This window comes from Ursus americanus, chromosome 25, assembly GCF_024610735.1.
Source record: "Ursus americanus isolate L20-20 chromosome 25, mUrsAme1.1.p, whole genome shotgun sequence".
In the NCBI taxonomy this organism is placed as follows: Eukaryota; Metazoa; Chordata; class Mammalia; order Carnivora; family Ursidae; genus Ursus; species Ursus americanus.
The window spans coordinates 26588534-26606482 of NC_142151.1; the positions used below are offsets into that span (position 1 = coordinate 26588534).

Genomic DNA, 17949 nt, shown 5'->3' on the forward strand with positions numbered 1-17949 from the left:
TAAATTTCAGCCATATTGAACTTTTCCTATTGATTTTTCATCTCCTTTTCTCCATAGAAACTTTCTCACTTGCCTGTTCCCAGAGCTACCTCTTGCTCATCCTTAAGGTTTCGGCTTAACATCCGGTTCTTCAGGGAGATTTTCTCCAACTAATTGACTAAGTTTGGTCCCCTGCTATATGTTGCCATTAATATTATGACTATTTATTGAAATTACTTGTTAAATAGTTCTCTTATTTGACAGACTACATTCTGTGAAAGCAAGGTCTGTGTTTCTCTTGCTCATTGCTGCCTTCTCTGTTTCTGGTACACAATATCACTCAAATGATTTTGAATGAATAAATGAATTACTATCAAGGAATGAATAAGAATTTGTCAGATAAAGAAATGGGAAGGTGGAAGGGGACAGAAGCCAGACAGGTGGAAGGGAGGCAAATTCCAGGCAGAAAGAACAGTAAATTTGGAGAAAGTCCCAAGGCTCTGGTACTGGAAGTTTAGTGTAGCTGTGGGACCTTGTGAAGGGAGATGAAGCTAGAGATAGAAGTGGTTCAGAGTGTGAAGAGTCCTGTATACAATGCTGTTGTCACCCTCCTCTTTGATTCTTAGTTTTCTCATCTCTAAATGACCTCTGACTAAGGATAATAATAGTACTTACAGTTATTGTGAACAATAAGATTAAGTGAAATAATGAAAAACACATAGCACAGTGTCTGGTATGTGAAAGTGCTGAATAATTATAGCTATTGTTACTCTAATGTAGCAGAACATTTAGAGAGACATAAGGTAATATTTTTAAAGGTATATACTGTATGTAAATAATTTACTCTCTTCTATAATTATATGATTTATTAGGAATGGCTATGATTTTTGTTAATACTGGCATTATTGTAGCATTGGCAGTTCTAATATGCAATACAGAAGGAAAAACAAGGGTTTTTTTGGTGGAACCCAATAATTCCAGATATGAGCAAGTATATTTATAGTTCAAACATTTCTTTCTTTCTTTCTTTTTTTTTTTTTTTTTTATAGTTCAAACATTTCAAGTCCGTTATCTTTAAAGATACTTTAAAATACTTTAAAATCGATATCTTTAAAATACTCATTTCTAACTAGATATTTTAACTTGGGAAAGTGAGTTTGACTATGAACCTTAAAATTTATTGAAAATAATTCTTTAGATGATGAGTTCACTATATCATCAATCACAATGCACTTTATATTTAAATAACTCTGGACTTCTCTTAACTATTTCTGACTTTTCATTAAGACGAGTTTGTCCCAGAGCTTACGGAAAATGGATTATTTTTTCATTTTTGTATTACTGAAACCTGAAATACTCTGAGAGTTGTGGGATCATGATCAGTGTTGAACAACTGTACATTATTCAGTTTTCTGTAACTACTGTGTTGTCTTTTAGGTACAGCAAACAGAACATCCAGATACGAAAGACCACTGAGAAGAAAGGTAATTAATATACTCTACTATATACTATCTTAATGATTTCTGAAGTTCTACTAAAGTGAGGCAGATATTCATGATAAGGCAGAAGAGTGCTGCCCAAGAAGGCTTCACAAGGGGATGTGTACTTGGTGACTGCCAGAGCCTTGGCTGTAGTCTTTAACTGGTTTTTGTCATTACCCCGAAAAATGGATCATCTTTGAGAGGTCGACTCACTCACATACTCCCAGGAAATCAGTATATAAACTAGAATATAGAATTATTTTTGATGCTGCTTTTAATAATCTCGAAGCCTGGGATATGTGTATTAATCTCACCAGTTTGGTCTCACCCTATAGGCAAGTCTATGGAAGAATCCAAAGCTTAAGGTCACTTGTTGAGGATGGAGTCAGAACGGAGACAGATTATTAGATGGAAGTTAAATGGTACCAAATTATAATTATCTCGAGTAGTTATTTTCACAGGAATATTACCTTCTTCAGGGCATACATTACATTGGTTTTGATATTGCATTGTTGGACATTGCCAAATTTTGCTTCTTTAAACCCTACTTTTATATCCTGGCCATCCCTTCTAATGAATACGGTTTTTAAAAAAATATGTGTATATTAATGGGATTGACTAAATTGTCACATAGCTATTCTCTGGAACTGGGAGACGGTAATTTCTCATTATGTATGTATTCAATTAGTTTAACCCATTTACTTATTTCTAAGTTCTTGTTATTTATTTATTTCCTTTATTTCCAAATTTTCTGTGTCCCCTCATGTACTGACTTCCATCAAGAAAGTTCTAAAAACTATAGATGGTCACCAGCTTACAGTGGTTCAGGTTACAATTTTTCGACTTTATGGTGGTGAGAAAGCAGTACACGTTCAGTAGAAACCGTACTCGGAATTTTGAATTTCGATCGTTTCCTGGGCTAGCATTAATGCAGTATGAAACTTGCACAATGCTGGGCAGTGGCAGATAGGTATAGTTGCCAGTCAGCCACAGTCATGAGGATAAATAACCAATACACTTAACAACCATTCTGTACTCACAAACCATTTTTTTCCTACTTTCAGTATAGTATTCAATAAATTATATGACATAATCAATACTTTATTATAAAATAGGCTTTGTTTTAAATGATTTTGCCCAAACATAGGCTAGTGTAAGTGTTCTGAGCACATTTAAGGGAGGCTAGGCTAAGCTATGCTGTTTGGTAGGTTAGGTGATTAAAAGCATTTTTGACTTACTATGTTTTCAACTTATGATGGAGGTTTATTGGGCCAATCAATGTATACACTCAGTGTCCCAATAAACCCATTGTAAGTTGAGGAAGATCTGTATTTCAAAATACATTGTTACTCTTTCACAAAATGTAAAAAATTTGCTAAAAGTCTAAATCCACAGAAATTTTTAGTGAAGGAAGTGTGCTATTAAAGGGGATCCTTACCAGAGGGTTTGCAGAAACAGTGCAAAAATATTAGGTAGGTTTGGTGTTTTTTCATTTGAATAGCAGCAGTTCTATAACAGGTCAGATTTTATGTAGGTTGCAATTCTGCTTATGTTTCTTTTAATTGTAGCTTTTTTGCTTTAAAATTAAAGATCATATTCATATTTAAAATATTAAACTATTTTATATTCCGTAGGCACTACCTCCTAGGACAGAGAAAATGGCTGTTGACCAAGACTGGCCTAGTGTTTATCCTGTTGCAGCACCATTTAAACCCTCTGCTGTACCTCTTCCCATTCGAATGGGTTATCCAGTAAAAAGGGGGGTGCCCATGGCAAAGGAGGGAAATCTAGAACTTTTAAAGGTAAGATAAATTGCTGATTCATTGACCAAGACTTTAAATAAATGCTGATCCTCTTCCCACTCCTACTCTGTTTTGTACTTAAGGGTTCAGTGTGTAGCAGCAGCTTATTGTATTTTAGTTTACATTTTTTTTCAGGTAATAATGGATGGTACATTCTGATTGTCCATGATAAAGAAGACTCAGAATCCTGGGTATTTAAGAATATAATCAGTTTGTCCTGTGGCTTCCCTTTTGGCTTTTTCTTTTCTATTTTTTCTATCTTGTATCTTTCGAGTAGGACTAAGAAAAGTGAAATAACCTATTTGAGATTAGAATTGGGGGCTGAAATTTAATTTTTTTTTTTAAGATTTTATTTATTTATTTGAGAGACAGAGCGAGAGGACACATGCATGTAAGAGAGCACCAATGGGTGGAGAGGCAGAGGGTGTGGGCTCGATCCCAGGACCCTGGGATCATGAACTGAGCCGAAGGCAGACGCTTAACCAACTGAGCCACCCATGTGCCCCTGAAATCTACTTTTAAAAGAGAGATTTTAAAACTTTCTATCCAGAAAAGTAGAATTTTATTTAATACTTTTACAGTCCTTAAACTTCTTTATTTCTTGAAGCAAAATACGTCACATTAAATGCTTCATGTTAGATTCTTGGTAGCATCTATAATGATTTATGAACTATAAGCTTTTTTTTAAAGATTTTATTTATTTATTTTTGTGAGAGAGAGCACGCGTGCCTGCACGCAAGCATGAGTGAGGGGTGGGGTGGAGGCAGAGGGAGAAGCAGACTCCCCACTGAGCAGGGAGCCCAAGGTGGGACTCCATCCCAGGGCCTTGGGATCATGACCTGAGCTGAAGGCAGACACTTAACCGCCTGAGCCACCCAGGCAGTGTTAACTATAAGCTTTTTAAAAAAATATGAATGTGCTTAATCTGAGAATGTGTATCTCAGATGGTTCATGTTATATACAGTATAATTGTCATAAACTGTGTTTTCCACTATATGAGAATCTTCCTCTTCTTTTTTTTTTATTGAAGTATAGTTGGCACACAATTTTACATCAGTTTCAGGTGTACAGCATAGTGATTCCACAAGTCTGTGTGTTATGCTGTGCTCACCAGAAATGTAGCTACCATCTATCACCATACAGCACTATTACAGTATCGTTGACTTTCTTTTCTTTTCTTTTTTTTTTTAATTTTTTATTATGTTATGTTAGTCACCATACAGTACATCCTTAGTTTTTGATGTAGTGTTCCATGTTTCATTGTTTGCGTATAACACCCAGTGCTCCAGGCAATACGTGCCCTCCTTAATACCCATCACCGGCCTATCCCAATCCCTCACTCACTCCCCTCCCCTATGAAGCCCTCAGTTTGTTTCCCAGAGTCCATAGTCTCTCGTGGTTCATTCCCCCTTCTGTTTACCCCCCCTTCATTCTTCCCATCCTTCTTCTACAGATCTCCCTGCTGTTCCTTGTGTTCCATAAATGAGTGAAACCATATGATAATTGTCTTTCTCGCTTCACTTATTTCACTTAGCATAATCTCCAGTCCCATCCATGTTGCTGCAAATGTTGGGTAATCGTTCTTTCTGATGTCTGAATAATATTCCATTGTATATATGGACCACATCTTCTTAGTCTAGTCATCCGTTGAATGGCATCTTGGCTCCTTCCACAATTTAGCTATTGTGGACAATGCTGCTATGAACATTGGGGTGCATATGGCCCTTTTCTTCACTATGTCTGTATCTTTGGGGTAAACACCCAGTAGTGCAATTGCTGGATCATTGGGTAGCTCTATTTTTAACTTTTTGAGGGACCTCCACACTGTTTTCCAAAGTGGCTGTACCAACTTGCATTCCCACCAACAGTGTAAGAGGGTTCCCCTTTCTCCACATCCTCTCCAGCAATTGTTGTTTCTTGCCTTGTCAATTTTTGCCATTCTAATTGGCGTAAGGTGGTATCTCAAGGTGGTTTTGATTTGAATTTCCCTGATGGCTAATGATTTTGAACATTTTTTCATGTGTCTGTTAGCCATTTGTATGTCTTCATTGGAAAAGGTATTCATATCGGCAAAGAAGAAGTCAAACTGTCTCTCTTCGCAGATGACATGATACTCTATATGGAAAACCTAAAGACTCCACCCCCAAATTACTAGAACTTATAGAACAATTCAGTAATGTGTCCGGGTACAAAATCAATGCTCAGAAATCAGTTGCTTTTCTATACATGAACAATGAGACTGAAGAAAGAGAAATTAGGGAATTGATTCCATCTACAATGGCACCAAAAATCATACGATATCTCAGAATTAACTTAACCAGAGAGGTAAAGGATCTATATTCTAGAAACTACAGATCACTCTTGAACGACATTGAAGAAGACACAAAAGATGGAAAAACATTCCATGCTCATGGATCAGAATAAACATAGTTAAATGTCTATGCTACCCAGAGCAATCTACACTTTCAATGCCATCCTGATCAAAATACCAATGACATTTTTCAAAGAGCTGGAACAAATGGCCCTTAAATTTGTGTGGAACCAGGAAAGGCCCCGAATCACCAAGGAAATGTTGAATAGGAAAAACAAAGCTGGGGGCATCACGTTGCTGGATTTCAAGCTATACTATAAAGCTATGATCCCTAAGACAGTGTGGTACTGGCACAAAAACAGACACATAGACCAGTGGAACAGAATAGAGACTCCAGAAATGGACCCTTGACTTTATGGGCAACTAATCTTTGACAAAGCAGGAAAAAATATCCAGTGGAAAGAAGACAGTCTCTTCAATAAATGGTGCTGGGGAAATTGGACAGCTGTATGCAAAAGAACGAAACTTGACCACTCTCTCACACCATACACAAAGATAAACTCCAAATGGATGAAAGACCTAGATGTGAGACAGGAATCCATCAAAATCATAGAGGAGAACATAGGCTGTAACCTTTTCGACATTGGTCACAGCAACTTCTTTCATGACACGTCTCCAAAGGCAAGGGAAACAAAAGAAAAAATGAACTTGTGGGACTTCATCAAGATAAAAAGCTTCTGCACAGCAAAGGAAACAGTCAAAAAAATTAAGAGGCAGCCCACGGAATGGGAGAAGATACTTGCAAATGACACTACAGATTAAAGACTGGTATCCAAGATCTATAACAAACTTCTCAAACTCAATACGTGAGAAACAAATAATCAAATCAAAAAATGGTCAGAAGATATGAACAGACACTTTCCGTTGACTTAATTTTCTATGCTCTACCTTTTATCCCTATGACTTACTCATTCCAGAACTGGAAGCCTGTATTTCCCATTCCTCTCCTCCCATTTCTCCCATTCCCCCATGCCCCTTCCCTTTGGCCACCATCAGTTTGTTCTTTGTATTTGTGGGTCTGTTTCTTCTTTTCATTTATTTTGTTTTTTAGGTTCCACATAAAGTAAAATCATATAGTATTTGTCTTTTTCTGACTTATTTCACTTAGCATATATATGACAGTCTTGTAAAACAAAAAAAATTTTGCTCAAAGATGATGGTGAATAATGAGATGATAACATGGAGAAGAAGGAGTTGTCTGCTGCTAGAGATGGGTAAATGAAATTTGGAAATCTGGAAGTTTCAAGAGATATAATAAAACCAACATTGAGGAAACTAATCTTTTCTTTAAGTGAAAGAAGAGAACTTCATTTAGGGGTGCCTGGGTAGCACAGTCGTTTGAGCGTCTGACTCCTGCTTTCAGCTCAGGTCATGATTTCAGGGTTGTGAGATCAAGCCCTACATTGGGCTCCACACTCAGTGCGGAGTCTGCTTGAGATTCCCTCTCCCTCTCCCTCTGCCCCACGTGCTCTCTTTCTCTCAAATAAATCTTTAAAAAACAGTTTCTAGAACAGTATGAATCCATTTATGTAAAACTGTATACATGTATCTCTTTTTTAAAGAGATGCCTAAAAAGGTGTTAACCAAAGTATTAAGACTGTAGGATCTTGAATAGTTTTTATTTCTTTTTGTATTCCAGGGAAATTAGGATGATTAAACAATAATCTGTGTCCTTAAGTGCTTTTAGTTTTTTGGGTTTTTTTTTTTTTGTTTTTTTTTTTAAGATTTTATTTATTTATTTAACAGAGATAGAGACAGCCAGCGAGAGAGGGAACACAAGCAGGGGGAGTGGGAGAGGAAGAAGCAGGCTCCTAGCAGAGGAGCCTGATGTGGGGCTCGATCCCATAACGCCGGGATCACGCCCTGAGCCGAAGGCAGACGCTTAACCGCTGTGCCACCCAGGCGCCCCTAAGTGCTTTTAGTTTTATAAGGAAAACATGTATACCTGTAGATTTGTGGCAGGAAGAGTACTATAACAATAACATTTATTTTTTTCCCTGTGATGGTCATCACGAGATACATCATGAATCTATATTTCAAGGAATTCATTTATTGAATTCATAACACATGTGATGTAGAATTAATATTGTAAAAACTAGATTTTATTTATTATAAGGTTTGTTGTGCTTAGGATTTAGTTTTATGAAGAAATTCTTTTTTATGTTTTTGAGACAGTAGGCTAATTTATCCTTTACATTTCTCTATTTTAGATCCCCAATTTTCTGCATTTAACTCCTGTAGCAATTAAAAAGCACTGCGAAGCTCTTAAAGGTAAGTGGTTGTTTTAGTATATGAACTTAATGTTGACTTTGAACATAAGAATTTCATTTCTAATGATAAAGGGGCCAGTTTACAAGAGGATATAACATTTGTAAATGTTTATGCACCTAAGATAGGAACACCTAAATGTATACAGCAAATACTAACAGAACTGAGGGGAGAAACGTGGCAATACAATAGTAGGGGACTTCAGTACACCATTTTCAATAATAGATAGCTCCTCCAGACAGAAGATCAGTAAGGAAACACTGGATGCAAACTATATGTTAGACTGGATGGGTTTAACAGATGTTTACATAACATTCCATCCAAAAGAAGCAGAATACAGATTCTTCTCAAGCACACATGAAATATTCTCCAGGACACATCCTATGTTAGGCCAAAAGACAAATCTTAACAAATTTTAAAATACTGAAGTCATATCAGGCAACTTTTCTGATCACAGTGGTATAAAACTAGAAATCTATTACAAGAAGAAAACTGGAAAATTAACAAATACATGGAGATTGAACATCATGTCCCTAAACAACCATTGATTCTAGGAAAAAAGTCAAAAGTTAAAAAAATCTTGAGACAATTAAAAATGGAAGCAACATACCAAAACTTACGCGATGCAACAAAAACAGTTCTAAGAGGAAAGTTGATAGTGTACATTAAGAAAAACGGGATCTCAAATAAATAGCTCAGTATACACCTCAAGGAACTAGAAAAAGAAGAACTAAGCCCAAAGTTAGTAGAAGGAAGGAAATAACAAAGATTAGAGTGGAAATACAGACTAAAAAGGCAAAAGAAATGAACAAAACTAAAAGCTGGTTATTTGAAGAGATAAACAATATATGCAAGTCTTTAGAAACATCAGGAAAAAGGAGAGGACTCAAAATTGTAAATGAAAGAGGAGACATTGTAATTGATTCCTCAGAAAAATAAAGAATCATAAGGAACCACTATGAACAATTACATGCCAATTAATTTGGCAGGCTAGAAGAAATGGATAAATTCAACCTACCAAGACTGAATCGTGAAGAAAGAAAATCTGGGATGCCTGGGTGGCTCAGTTGGTTAGGTGTCTGCCTTCCACTCGGGTCACGATCCCGGAGTCCCAGGATCGAGTCCTGCCTTGGGCTCCTTGCTCAGCGGGGAGTCTGCTTCTCCCTCTGCCCTTCACCCCACTCTCCTGCTCTCTCACTCTCTCTCAGATAAATAAATAAAATCCTAAAAGAAATAGAAAATCTGAACAGACCCATTACTAGTAAGGAGGTTGAATCAGTAATCAAGAACCTCCCAACAGGGGCGTCTGGGTGGCTCAGCCATTAAGCGTCTGCCTTCGGCTCAGGACATGATCCCAGGGTCCTGGGATCGAGCCCCATGTCAGGCTCCTCTGCTGGGAGCCTGCTTCTTCCTCTCCCACTCCCCCTGCTTGTGTTCCCTCTCTCGCTGGCTGTCTCTCTCTGTCAAATAAATAAATAAAATCTTTAAAAAAAAAAAAAAAACTCCCAACAAAACAACAAAAAAATCCAAGATCAGATGGCTTGACAGGCAAATTCTAATCATTTAAAGAGATAGTACCAATATTTCTCAAATTCTTCCAAAAAAGGGATGCCAGAGTGGCTCAGTCAGTTAAGCGTCTGCCTTCCACTTAGGTCGTAATCCCAGGGTCCTGGGATCAAGCCCTGCATTGGGGTCCCTGTTTATCGGGGTATCTGCTTATTCCTCTCCCTCTGTTCCTCCTCCCTGCCCCTCTCAACTTGTGCTCTCTCTCTCTCTCTCAAATCAATAAATATTTTAAAAAGAATTCTTCCTAAAAAGGAAGAGGAGGGAACACTTTCAAGCTCATTTTGTGAGGCCAGCATTACCCTGATGACCAAAACCAGACAACGATACTACAAGCAAAGTATTACAGGCCAAATTTCTTGATTAACGTTTATATAAAAATTCTCAACAAAGTATTACTAAACCAAATTCAACAGTACGTTAAAAGGATCATGTCAGATCAAGTGGGATTTATTTCAGGGATGCAGGGATCGTCCAACATAAAAATCAGTCTGTGTACTATATCATATTAACAAAACAGAATTAGAGTAAACATAAGCAGTAAACTCCTTGACGTAAGTCTTTGCAGTGATTTTTGGATTTGATACCAATAGCAAAGGCAATAAAAACAAAAATAAACAGGTGGAACTGCATCAAACTATAAAGCTGCACAGCAAAGAAAACCATTGACAAAAGGAAAGGGCAGCCTACAGAATGGGAGAAAATATTTGCAAACCTCGGGTCAGAGGTTAATATTCCAAAATACATAAAGAATTCATACAACTCAATAGCAAAAAATCCCACACAATCCAATTAGAAAATAAGCAGAGGATTAGAAGAATTAATGTTGCTAAAATGTTCATATTACCCAAAGCAAACTACAGATTGAATATAATCCCTATCAAAATACCAACAGCATTTTTCACAGAACTAGAAGGAAGAATCCTAAAATTTGTATGGAACCACAAAAGTCCCTGAATAGCCAAAGCAATCTTGAGAAAGATTGAACGTATCACAGTCTCAGATTTCAAGATATACTACAAGCTATAGTAATCAAAACAATATGATACCAGCACAAAAATAGACACATAGATCAATGGAACAGGATAGCCCAGAAATAAGCCCATGCTTATATGGTCAATTCTTCTATGACAAAGGAGGCAAGAATATTCAGTGGGGAAAAGACAGTCTCTTCAGTAAACAATGCTGGGAAATTGGGGCAGCTTTATGCAAACGAATGAAACTGTACCACTCTTTTATGCCAGACACAAAAATAAACTCAGAATGGATTAAAGAAATATATGTGGACCTGAAATCATAAAACTGCTTAAAGAAAACATAGGCAGTTATTTCTTCGACATTGGTCTTAGCACTGTTTTTCTTGATATGTCTCCTTGGGATGGGAAATAAAAGCAAAAATAAACTTTTGAGACCACCAAAGTAAAAAGCTTTTGCACGATGAAGGAAACCATAAACAAAATGAAAAGGTAACATACTAAATGGGAGAAGGTATTTGCGAATGATATATCTAATAAGGGGTATATAAAATATACAAAACTTACATAGCTCACACTAAAATAATCCAAATAATTTGATTAAAAAATGGGCAGAGGACTTGAATAGACATCTTTCCAAAGAAGACATACAGATCGTCAGTGGACACATGAAAAGATGCTCCACATCACTAATCATGGAAGGATTAGTGCAAATCAAAACCACAAGGAGCTATTACTTCTCACCTGCTAGAAATGGCTATCATCAAGAAGGCAGGAGATACTGAGTATTGGTGAAGATGTGGAGAAAAGGGAAACCTTTTTGTACTGTTGGCTGGGGATGTAAATTGGTATAGCCACTATGGAATACAGTATGGAGGCTCCTTAAAAAATTAGAACTGTTCCTTAAAAAACTACACGTGTGATACAGCAATCACACTTCTGGATGTATACATTCAAAAGAAATGAAAACATGGTATTGAAGAAATATCTATACTCCTGTGTTCACTGCAGCATTATTTAATACAACCAAGAAATGGAAAAGATCTAAGTTGGTGATTAGATAAAGAAGTGGTGTGTGTGTTTAATATTATTTAGTTATGAGAAGGAAGGATGTCCTGCCATTTTTGACAATATAGATGGGCCTTGAGGGCATTATGCTAAACAAAATAAGAGAAAGACAATTAGGTTATGATTTCACTTACCTGTGAAATCTAAAAAAGCTGAACTCAGAATACTAGGGGCTGAAAGGGGGGGAGAAGGGAGATGTTGGTGAAAGAATACAAACTTCCAGTTTTATGATAAGTTCTGGGGATCTAACGTACAGAATAGTGACTATAGTTATTAATACTGTGTTACAAACTGAAAGTTGCTAAGAGAATAGATCTTAAATATTCTTACCACAAAAAGAAATGGTAATTATGTGACACTGGTCTTAGCTAGTGTTATGATTGTAATCATTTTGCAGTATACATAAATACATCTAATCAACATATTGTATACCTTAAACTTACTGTTTTATGTCAACCATATCTCAATAAAGATGGAGAAACAAAACCTCATTTTTAATATATTAAATCGCCTTATATTCTGAGTCATTGCTAGTTTCTCTTTTTAGAAAAATTTTCAAGTTTTCAGTGAATTGTTAAGATGTCAAATCTGCAAGTTCTTTTTTTTTTTTTTTTTTTTGCAGACTATTCTACAAGTGGCTATGAATAATAAATAGAACCAGAAATCATAGTCCTTGTTCAGGTAGGTTAGGGACTTACTTGTTGCATTATAGATAGCACATACATAAAAAGACTGAAGAAAATATTGCAGTGTTGCCAATAGATACAAATCAGTATAATCCAAACTGAAGATAATGTAGAAAGATGCTGAGTACAATAATCAGTGGAGTCAGTAATGGGATACTTTGCAGAGAGTTATCTTGAAGAAATTGTTTAAAATAAGAACTTCATAGTGATACATGGATGTGGTAACATCAAGTAGCAGAAAAGCTGATGGTGAAAAGCAGTAGTCTTAGAAAATTTCTCCTTTCCCACCTGGCCCCTCATTTCAGAAGTGGTTCTTTTTTAATCATTGTTTAGGTCTGATAATTATTTGCTGAGAGTATATTTGCTTATTTTTCCATACAGTCTCTTTCTATATAATATTTATTATATATTCTTTCTATATATTTTACATATGTATAGTTATATTAGTGTATATATATTTTTTTCATATACATATGTAAGATGGAAGTAATCACCAGCCCATGACTATATCTCTAGTTCTAAATTTATTGAATTTGAACAATATTTATTGATTCCTAGATATAATCAGATTTCACTCACTCTTTTTTTAAAGATTTATTTGTTTATTTGAGAGAGAGTGCAGAGGGGAAAGAGAATGAAAGAGAACCTCAAGCAGACTTGGCGCTGAGCCCAGAGCCCCAAAGAGGTTAGATCTCAGGAACCTGAGATCAAGACCTGAGCCAAAACCAGAGTCAGATGCTTAACCGGGGCGTCCCAGACACCCCTCACTCACTTATTCTTTCTCCTTCCCACATGCACAGAGGTAAAGGCAAAGAACTTTTTTTTCCCATAGTTTTATGCGTGTTTTCACACGTGTACATATTCCCACTCAATTTCTGATCTGATTTGCATTGGACTACATACAGAAGGACATTGGAATTGTTTTAGGTTCACAGCTGTTAGTGATTGGTTGTGTAGTTTAATTCAAGAGTTAGTACCTTTGGGTGAATTCTTAAATTCATGCTAATTAAAAAAGGAGATATAAATGCTCAGTACACTTGTTAAGGCTTTTCAGGAAAGAAAATGAAATCTAAAATAACCCTTCACAGGCAGCCTCATGATGCTGGAAGGAGAAATAGTATAGTGATCATGATTATGATAAAATTTGAGCTTTTGGAAGGGCCTTTTTTTGAAAAACATCATAAGGAAGAGATAAAGAAGTCTTAAAAAGTAGGAAGAATGTCCTTACTCTTGAAGTGAGGAAAGAGCAATCTCTCTTATCTCCTTTCATGTATGTGGTCTTCTTTTTGGGATAGTAGGATGCATTTCTATCCTTTTGGATTGTATGTTTTATTTTCATTGGTGCCTGGTGATAGACTGACGCTGATCACTGTTCCAAATTTGTGCCCTGTTTGGCACAAAGCATGTATCACTATTTGATCCCTTGTGAAGCCAGTTAAGGAATGCATTACACCGTGATAAATCTCATTTTTCTCCTTTTTAAACATTATTTTTAAATATGCATTTATAATCTAGAAACTGGGCTTTCTAATGAGATATTTCTAAAATAATTCATAATTCTTAAAGGCTTTCATATAGCACATTCAGAAGAGTAGCATTATATTTTAAGTATTTAAGTAAGTGCTTTAATCTTTCTTTAATTTTGTCTTTACACTTTTGCCAGCTTCTAGATTTAGATGGTATCTTCCAAATAACTCGAAGGCTTTTAAAATATTTCTTCTCAATTTTCTTTCAAAGTAGGTCAGTTCAGATTTTATATCTAACTTGCAAGTGGAAAATCTGAAGCGCAGGAAAGTTAGGTAATTTACCCAAACTTTAATAATCAGTGGTAGAAGTTAAGTAAAAACCAAGGTCTTCCGAAGTCTAGTCTATTGCTCTACCTATCAGATGAATAGGGGTCTATTATGTACTTTCCAGTTGGCTGTGTTTTTTAGACATATAATCCGGTAATTTAAAAGTTGTAATTATCATCTGGTTATTGAAATGACTTATTCAAAGTTATAAAAAATAAAAGACTCAGTACAAACCCAAGAACTTATAAAATTCTCCAAACTAGTCTCTCTTATAAAGTGCTTGGCAGTGTTGCCTCTTATAGTGCAGGATACTGGAAATATTCCATGATGGGAATGAAATTGAACTTCAGTAATCATGCTCTTTTCATTTTATTTAAATGTCAGAATGTTCTTAATTGCGGAGATACCTCTTTCCCCTCAAAGTCTGTGAGTATTGCTCTCTTAAGCAGGGTGTTTAGGGAATGGTGTGAGCTATACTTAATTTGCTAACATATATTTAGTTGCAGAACTTGGAGAGTTTCTGTAACCCAGAGTGACATTTTGCTGACTGATATTAAAGCCTAAGTGGGAGCTAAATATAGTACCTACTATAAGCAAATTGTTAGGAATGTTATTGACAGAGTACCTTTAACTGTCCCTTAAATCGTCACGTGGAAGAGTTCCCACATATGCCTGTGCTTGTGACCAGCCTCTCCTGCAGTTGTGCTTTTTGGAGAAAGCACAGACCCTGTGAGGTTTAATGTGTTTGACCTAAGAAACAGATTACTTTTAGGTAGTCTTAGAATGGGGTTTTGAGGGAGTGAAATTTCCATGGAGGGGAACCTGATAGTGCCAGAACTTTGCATCTCAGGCTGAGAGCCCTCTATCACGCTAACTTCATAGGAATAGGGCAAAATGAAATCAGCTACTTACTTAAGGAGTCCCCCAATACAGATAGCTGTAGGACGGGAGCTCTTTCCCTTTTAAGTCCTCTCTCCCCTACCCGCCCCCCCCCCAGGCCTGAGTTTATATCTCTGTGCTGTGGAGATAGATGGTGCTCTGCATTCTTGTTCACAGTGCTTGAACTTCCTCTTGTGCCCCAGTTCTAGAGCCAGTCCCACCCCTCTAAGCTAGTTGTCTTGCCTGAATATGAGGACAAGTCTGTTCCTCTTTCCATTTACCCTCATTGGCGCAGAAGCCATAGAGAGGAAACATGAATTACTGTAAGGATCCATTTAATAATGTCCTAGACATTTCTACCTGTTCAGTTAGAGGCCCTGTTCAACTCAGTTTCTGAGAGAATGTGGACCATATCTCACTTTCTTCTAAGAGCTTTTTCAGAGCTTTCACTTCCCTTCAGTAGACCTTTAGTAACTTTCATTTGGGAATGAATTACTATTAACTGCTGCTTTTTTCAAAAACAGTAATGCTCTGAGCACTATGAACTGTTTGGTTTTAGTTGGTGAGGGGGAATTAAACTGTCCCATAACAGGTATGTGCAAAGCTATAATAAGCCTCCATCAAGTCATAGTTCCCTTTTAACCAAACTTACTGCTCCCCACCAAACCCAGGCTATCTAAATCATTCATTTAATTACATTCCTTAATTAGGATTCATCTAAAAAGAAAAGGGATAAAGGATGATGATGTGATTGTAAAGTGCAGAAGAGAGTCTGTTCTTTCATTTCATGTAACTCGAGAGTCATCTCCCTCAATGATTTGATTTTGTCTGATAGTGCACATTGCAGTGAGAATTTACTTGGCAAAACTATACTTGAGATAATTTTTTTTAATTCTCAGATTTCTGCACTGAGTGGCCAGCTGCACTGGACAGTGATGAGAAATGCGAGAAGCATTTTCCCATTGAAATTGACACAATGGATTATGTTTCAGCAGGACCATCTATTAGAAACCCCAGAGCCCGAGTAGTAACCTTAAGGGTAAGAAATATGTTTTTTAAAATAAGAATTATTATATTTTTTCAAAATAACATTTTGTATGTATGATCATAAAACTGATCTTATCATAGAAAATTTGGGAAATACGAAAGTTTTGAAGTATTAATAAAATCGCCTATAATTCTACCACTTATAAATAACCTTGACTATATATATATATATATACACACACACACATAGACACACACATATATACTAAATATATATAGTCTATATATACATATATATAGTCATTCTTTGTGTATATTAATAGGATGACATTATATTTGATTAGTTATATGCTCTTTTTTATTTAACAATATGAATTAAAAATTTTGTAAGGTTATTAAACATTGATTTTTTATTGAAGTATAGTTGACATACATTATTATATTAATTCCAGGTGTACAACCTAGTGACATTTATATACATTACAAAATACTCACTATGATAAGTGTAGTTACCATTGTCACCATACAAAGTTACCACTCTTTAATACTATTTTAATTTTTTTTTTATTGTTTTTAAGTAATGTGTGGGGCTCGAACTCACAATCCCAAGATCAGTAGTCACATGCTCTACTGACTGAGCCAGCCAGGTGCCCCTCTTTAATATTATTTTTAATGGCTACATAGAATAACATGTAAATCAGGGTCTGTTCTGTGCCAAGAGAGTGTTTGAGGCTGGGGGTGAACATTTATGCATAATAAGAGACCAAAATCTGAATGTTTGGGCTTTTTGTTAACTCTTTCAGAGATTTCTTAGGAAATAAATGATAAATAATAGTGATTTTAATTCCTCTTGTTAAATATCTATAGCTTGTTTTTTTCTTTTCTTTTTGTCTTTTTCATTAGATGAAATTTTCTAAAATAATGTTTATGTAGTCCCTTATGCTGTTCTGTACTTCAATGCGTATGCCTCTGGTTTTTAGCCTTTAAGTATAAATTGGAATTCAGTTTGAGATACTAGCTCTATTATGTTAATAATGTGTCCTATTCCTATAGCATTTTTGAAATTATTTTCTTCGAATTATTGTAGTAACGAATTATATTGTTAGGTTTTCAAGGACTGAAGCGTTGGGAACCCTTATTATTTCATAGTACATCATGCTTTTACTTTCCTGCGGATTTGCTTTGTTAGCATTTTATTGAGGATTGTTTGTCCTCATCTCATGTTGCTTTGGAGAAACATTAAATCCCTGCTCTTACTCATCAAGAGCATGCCACATACCATTGCAGTTCCAAGTGTCGTGTTGTAGCAACTTCCAAGTTAGTATTTGAAACCACTGTTAGTTTCCTCCAGTAAGAGTCTTGATCCACATGGCATGGCTTTCTCATACAGCAGTCATAGAGCACTTACGTGATGGTTTTTTTTTTTTTTTAAGTAAAAAAGTTTTAGATTTACAAAAAATTTCAGGAATAGTTCACAGAATCCCCCTATATTTCACACCAAATTTCTTATGTTAACATCTTTATTATTGTGGTACATTTATTATAACTGAACTGAGCCAGTATTGATACATGTTCATACTTTATTCAGATTTTCTTTTTAAAGATTTTATTTATTTATTTGAGAGAGAAAACGCACAAAAGAGAACATGAGTTGAGGGGGCTCTGGGAGAGGGAGAAACAGGCTCTCTGCTATCAGGGAGCCCTGTTTTGACACCAGGCTCGACCCTGGGATCCTGATCTGAGCCAGCGGCAGATGCTTAACCAACTGAGCCACTCAGGAGCCCCTATTCAGATTTCTTTAGGCACCTCTTGGCTGTGTTGGTTTCTCAGAATTTCCTTGTTTTTGGTGACCTTGACAGTTTTGGGAAGTACTAGTTATGTATTTTCTGCAATATACTTCATTTTAGATTTGTTTGATGTTCTTCTCATGCTTAGACTGGTATGTATTTTTGGGAGGAAAACCTCACCAGTAAAGTGCCATTTTCATCACATCATAGCAAGGTAGAGGCTTCTAACATGCCATTACTAATGATGAAGCCTTGATCACCTGGCTGAGGTACTATTTGCTTGTTTTCTTCACTATAAAAGTACTCTTTTT

The 17949-nt window shown here is 36.1% G+C and overlaps 1 protein-coding gene across 5 annotated transcripts in view; it reads left to right on the forward strand.

Annotated features, from left to right (window-relative positions):
* Positions 1 to 17949, forward strand: part of MRPS35 (mitochondrial ribosomal protein S35) — a 57756-nt gene that overhangs the window by 2829 nt on the left and 36978 nt on the right. For 4 of the 5 annotated variants that reach the window (XR_015721661.1, XM_045811754.2, XM_087855727.1 and 1 more), the window contains exons 2-5: positions 1417 to 1463; positions 3095 to 3262; positions 7844 to 7904; positions 15764 to 15903. Coding sequence is in view for 4 of the 5 variants with exons in the window: in XM_045811754.2 (XP_045667710.2) it covers positions 1417 to 1463; positions 3095 to 3262; positions 7844 to 7904; positions 15764 to 15903 (416 nt within the window). In the remaining variant the exon portion in view is untranslated. The remainder of the gene's footprint in view (positions 1 to 1416; positions 1464 to 3094; positions 3263 to 7843; positions 7905 to 15763; positions 15904 to 17949) is intronic. The other variant, XM_087855726.1, reaches the window with a different exon arrangement.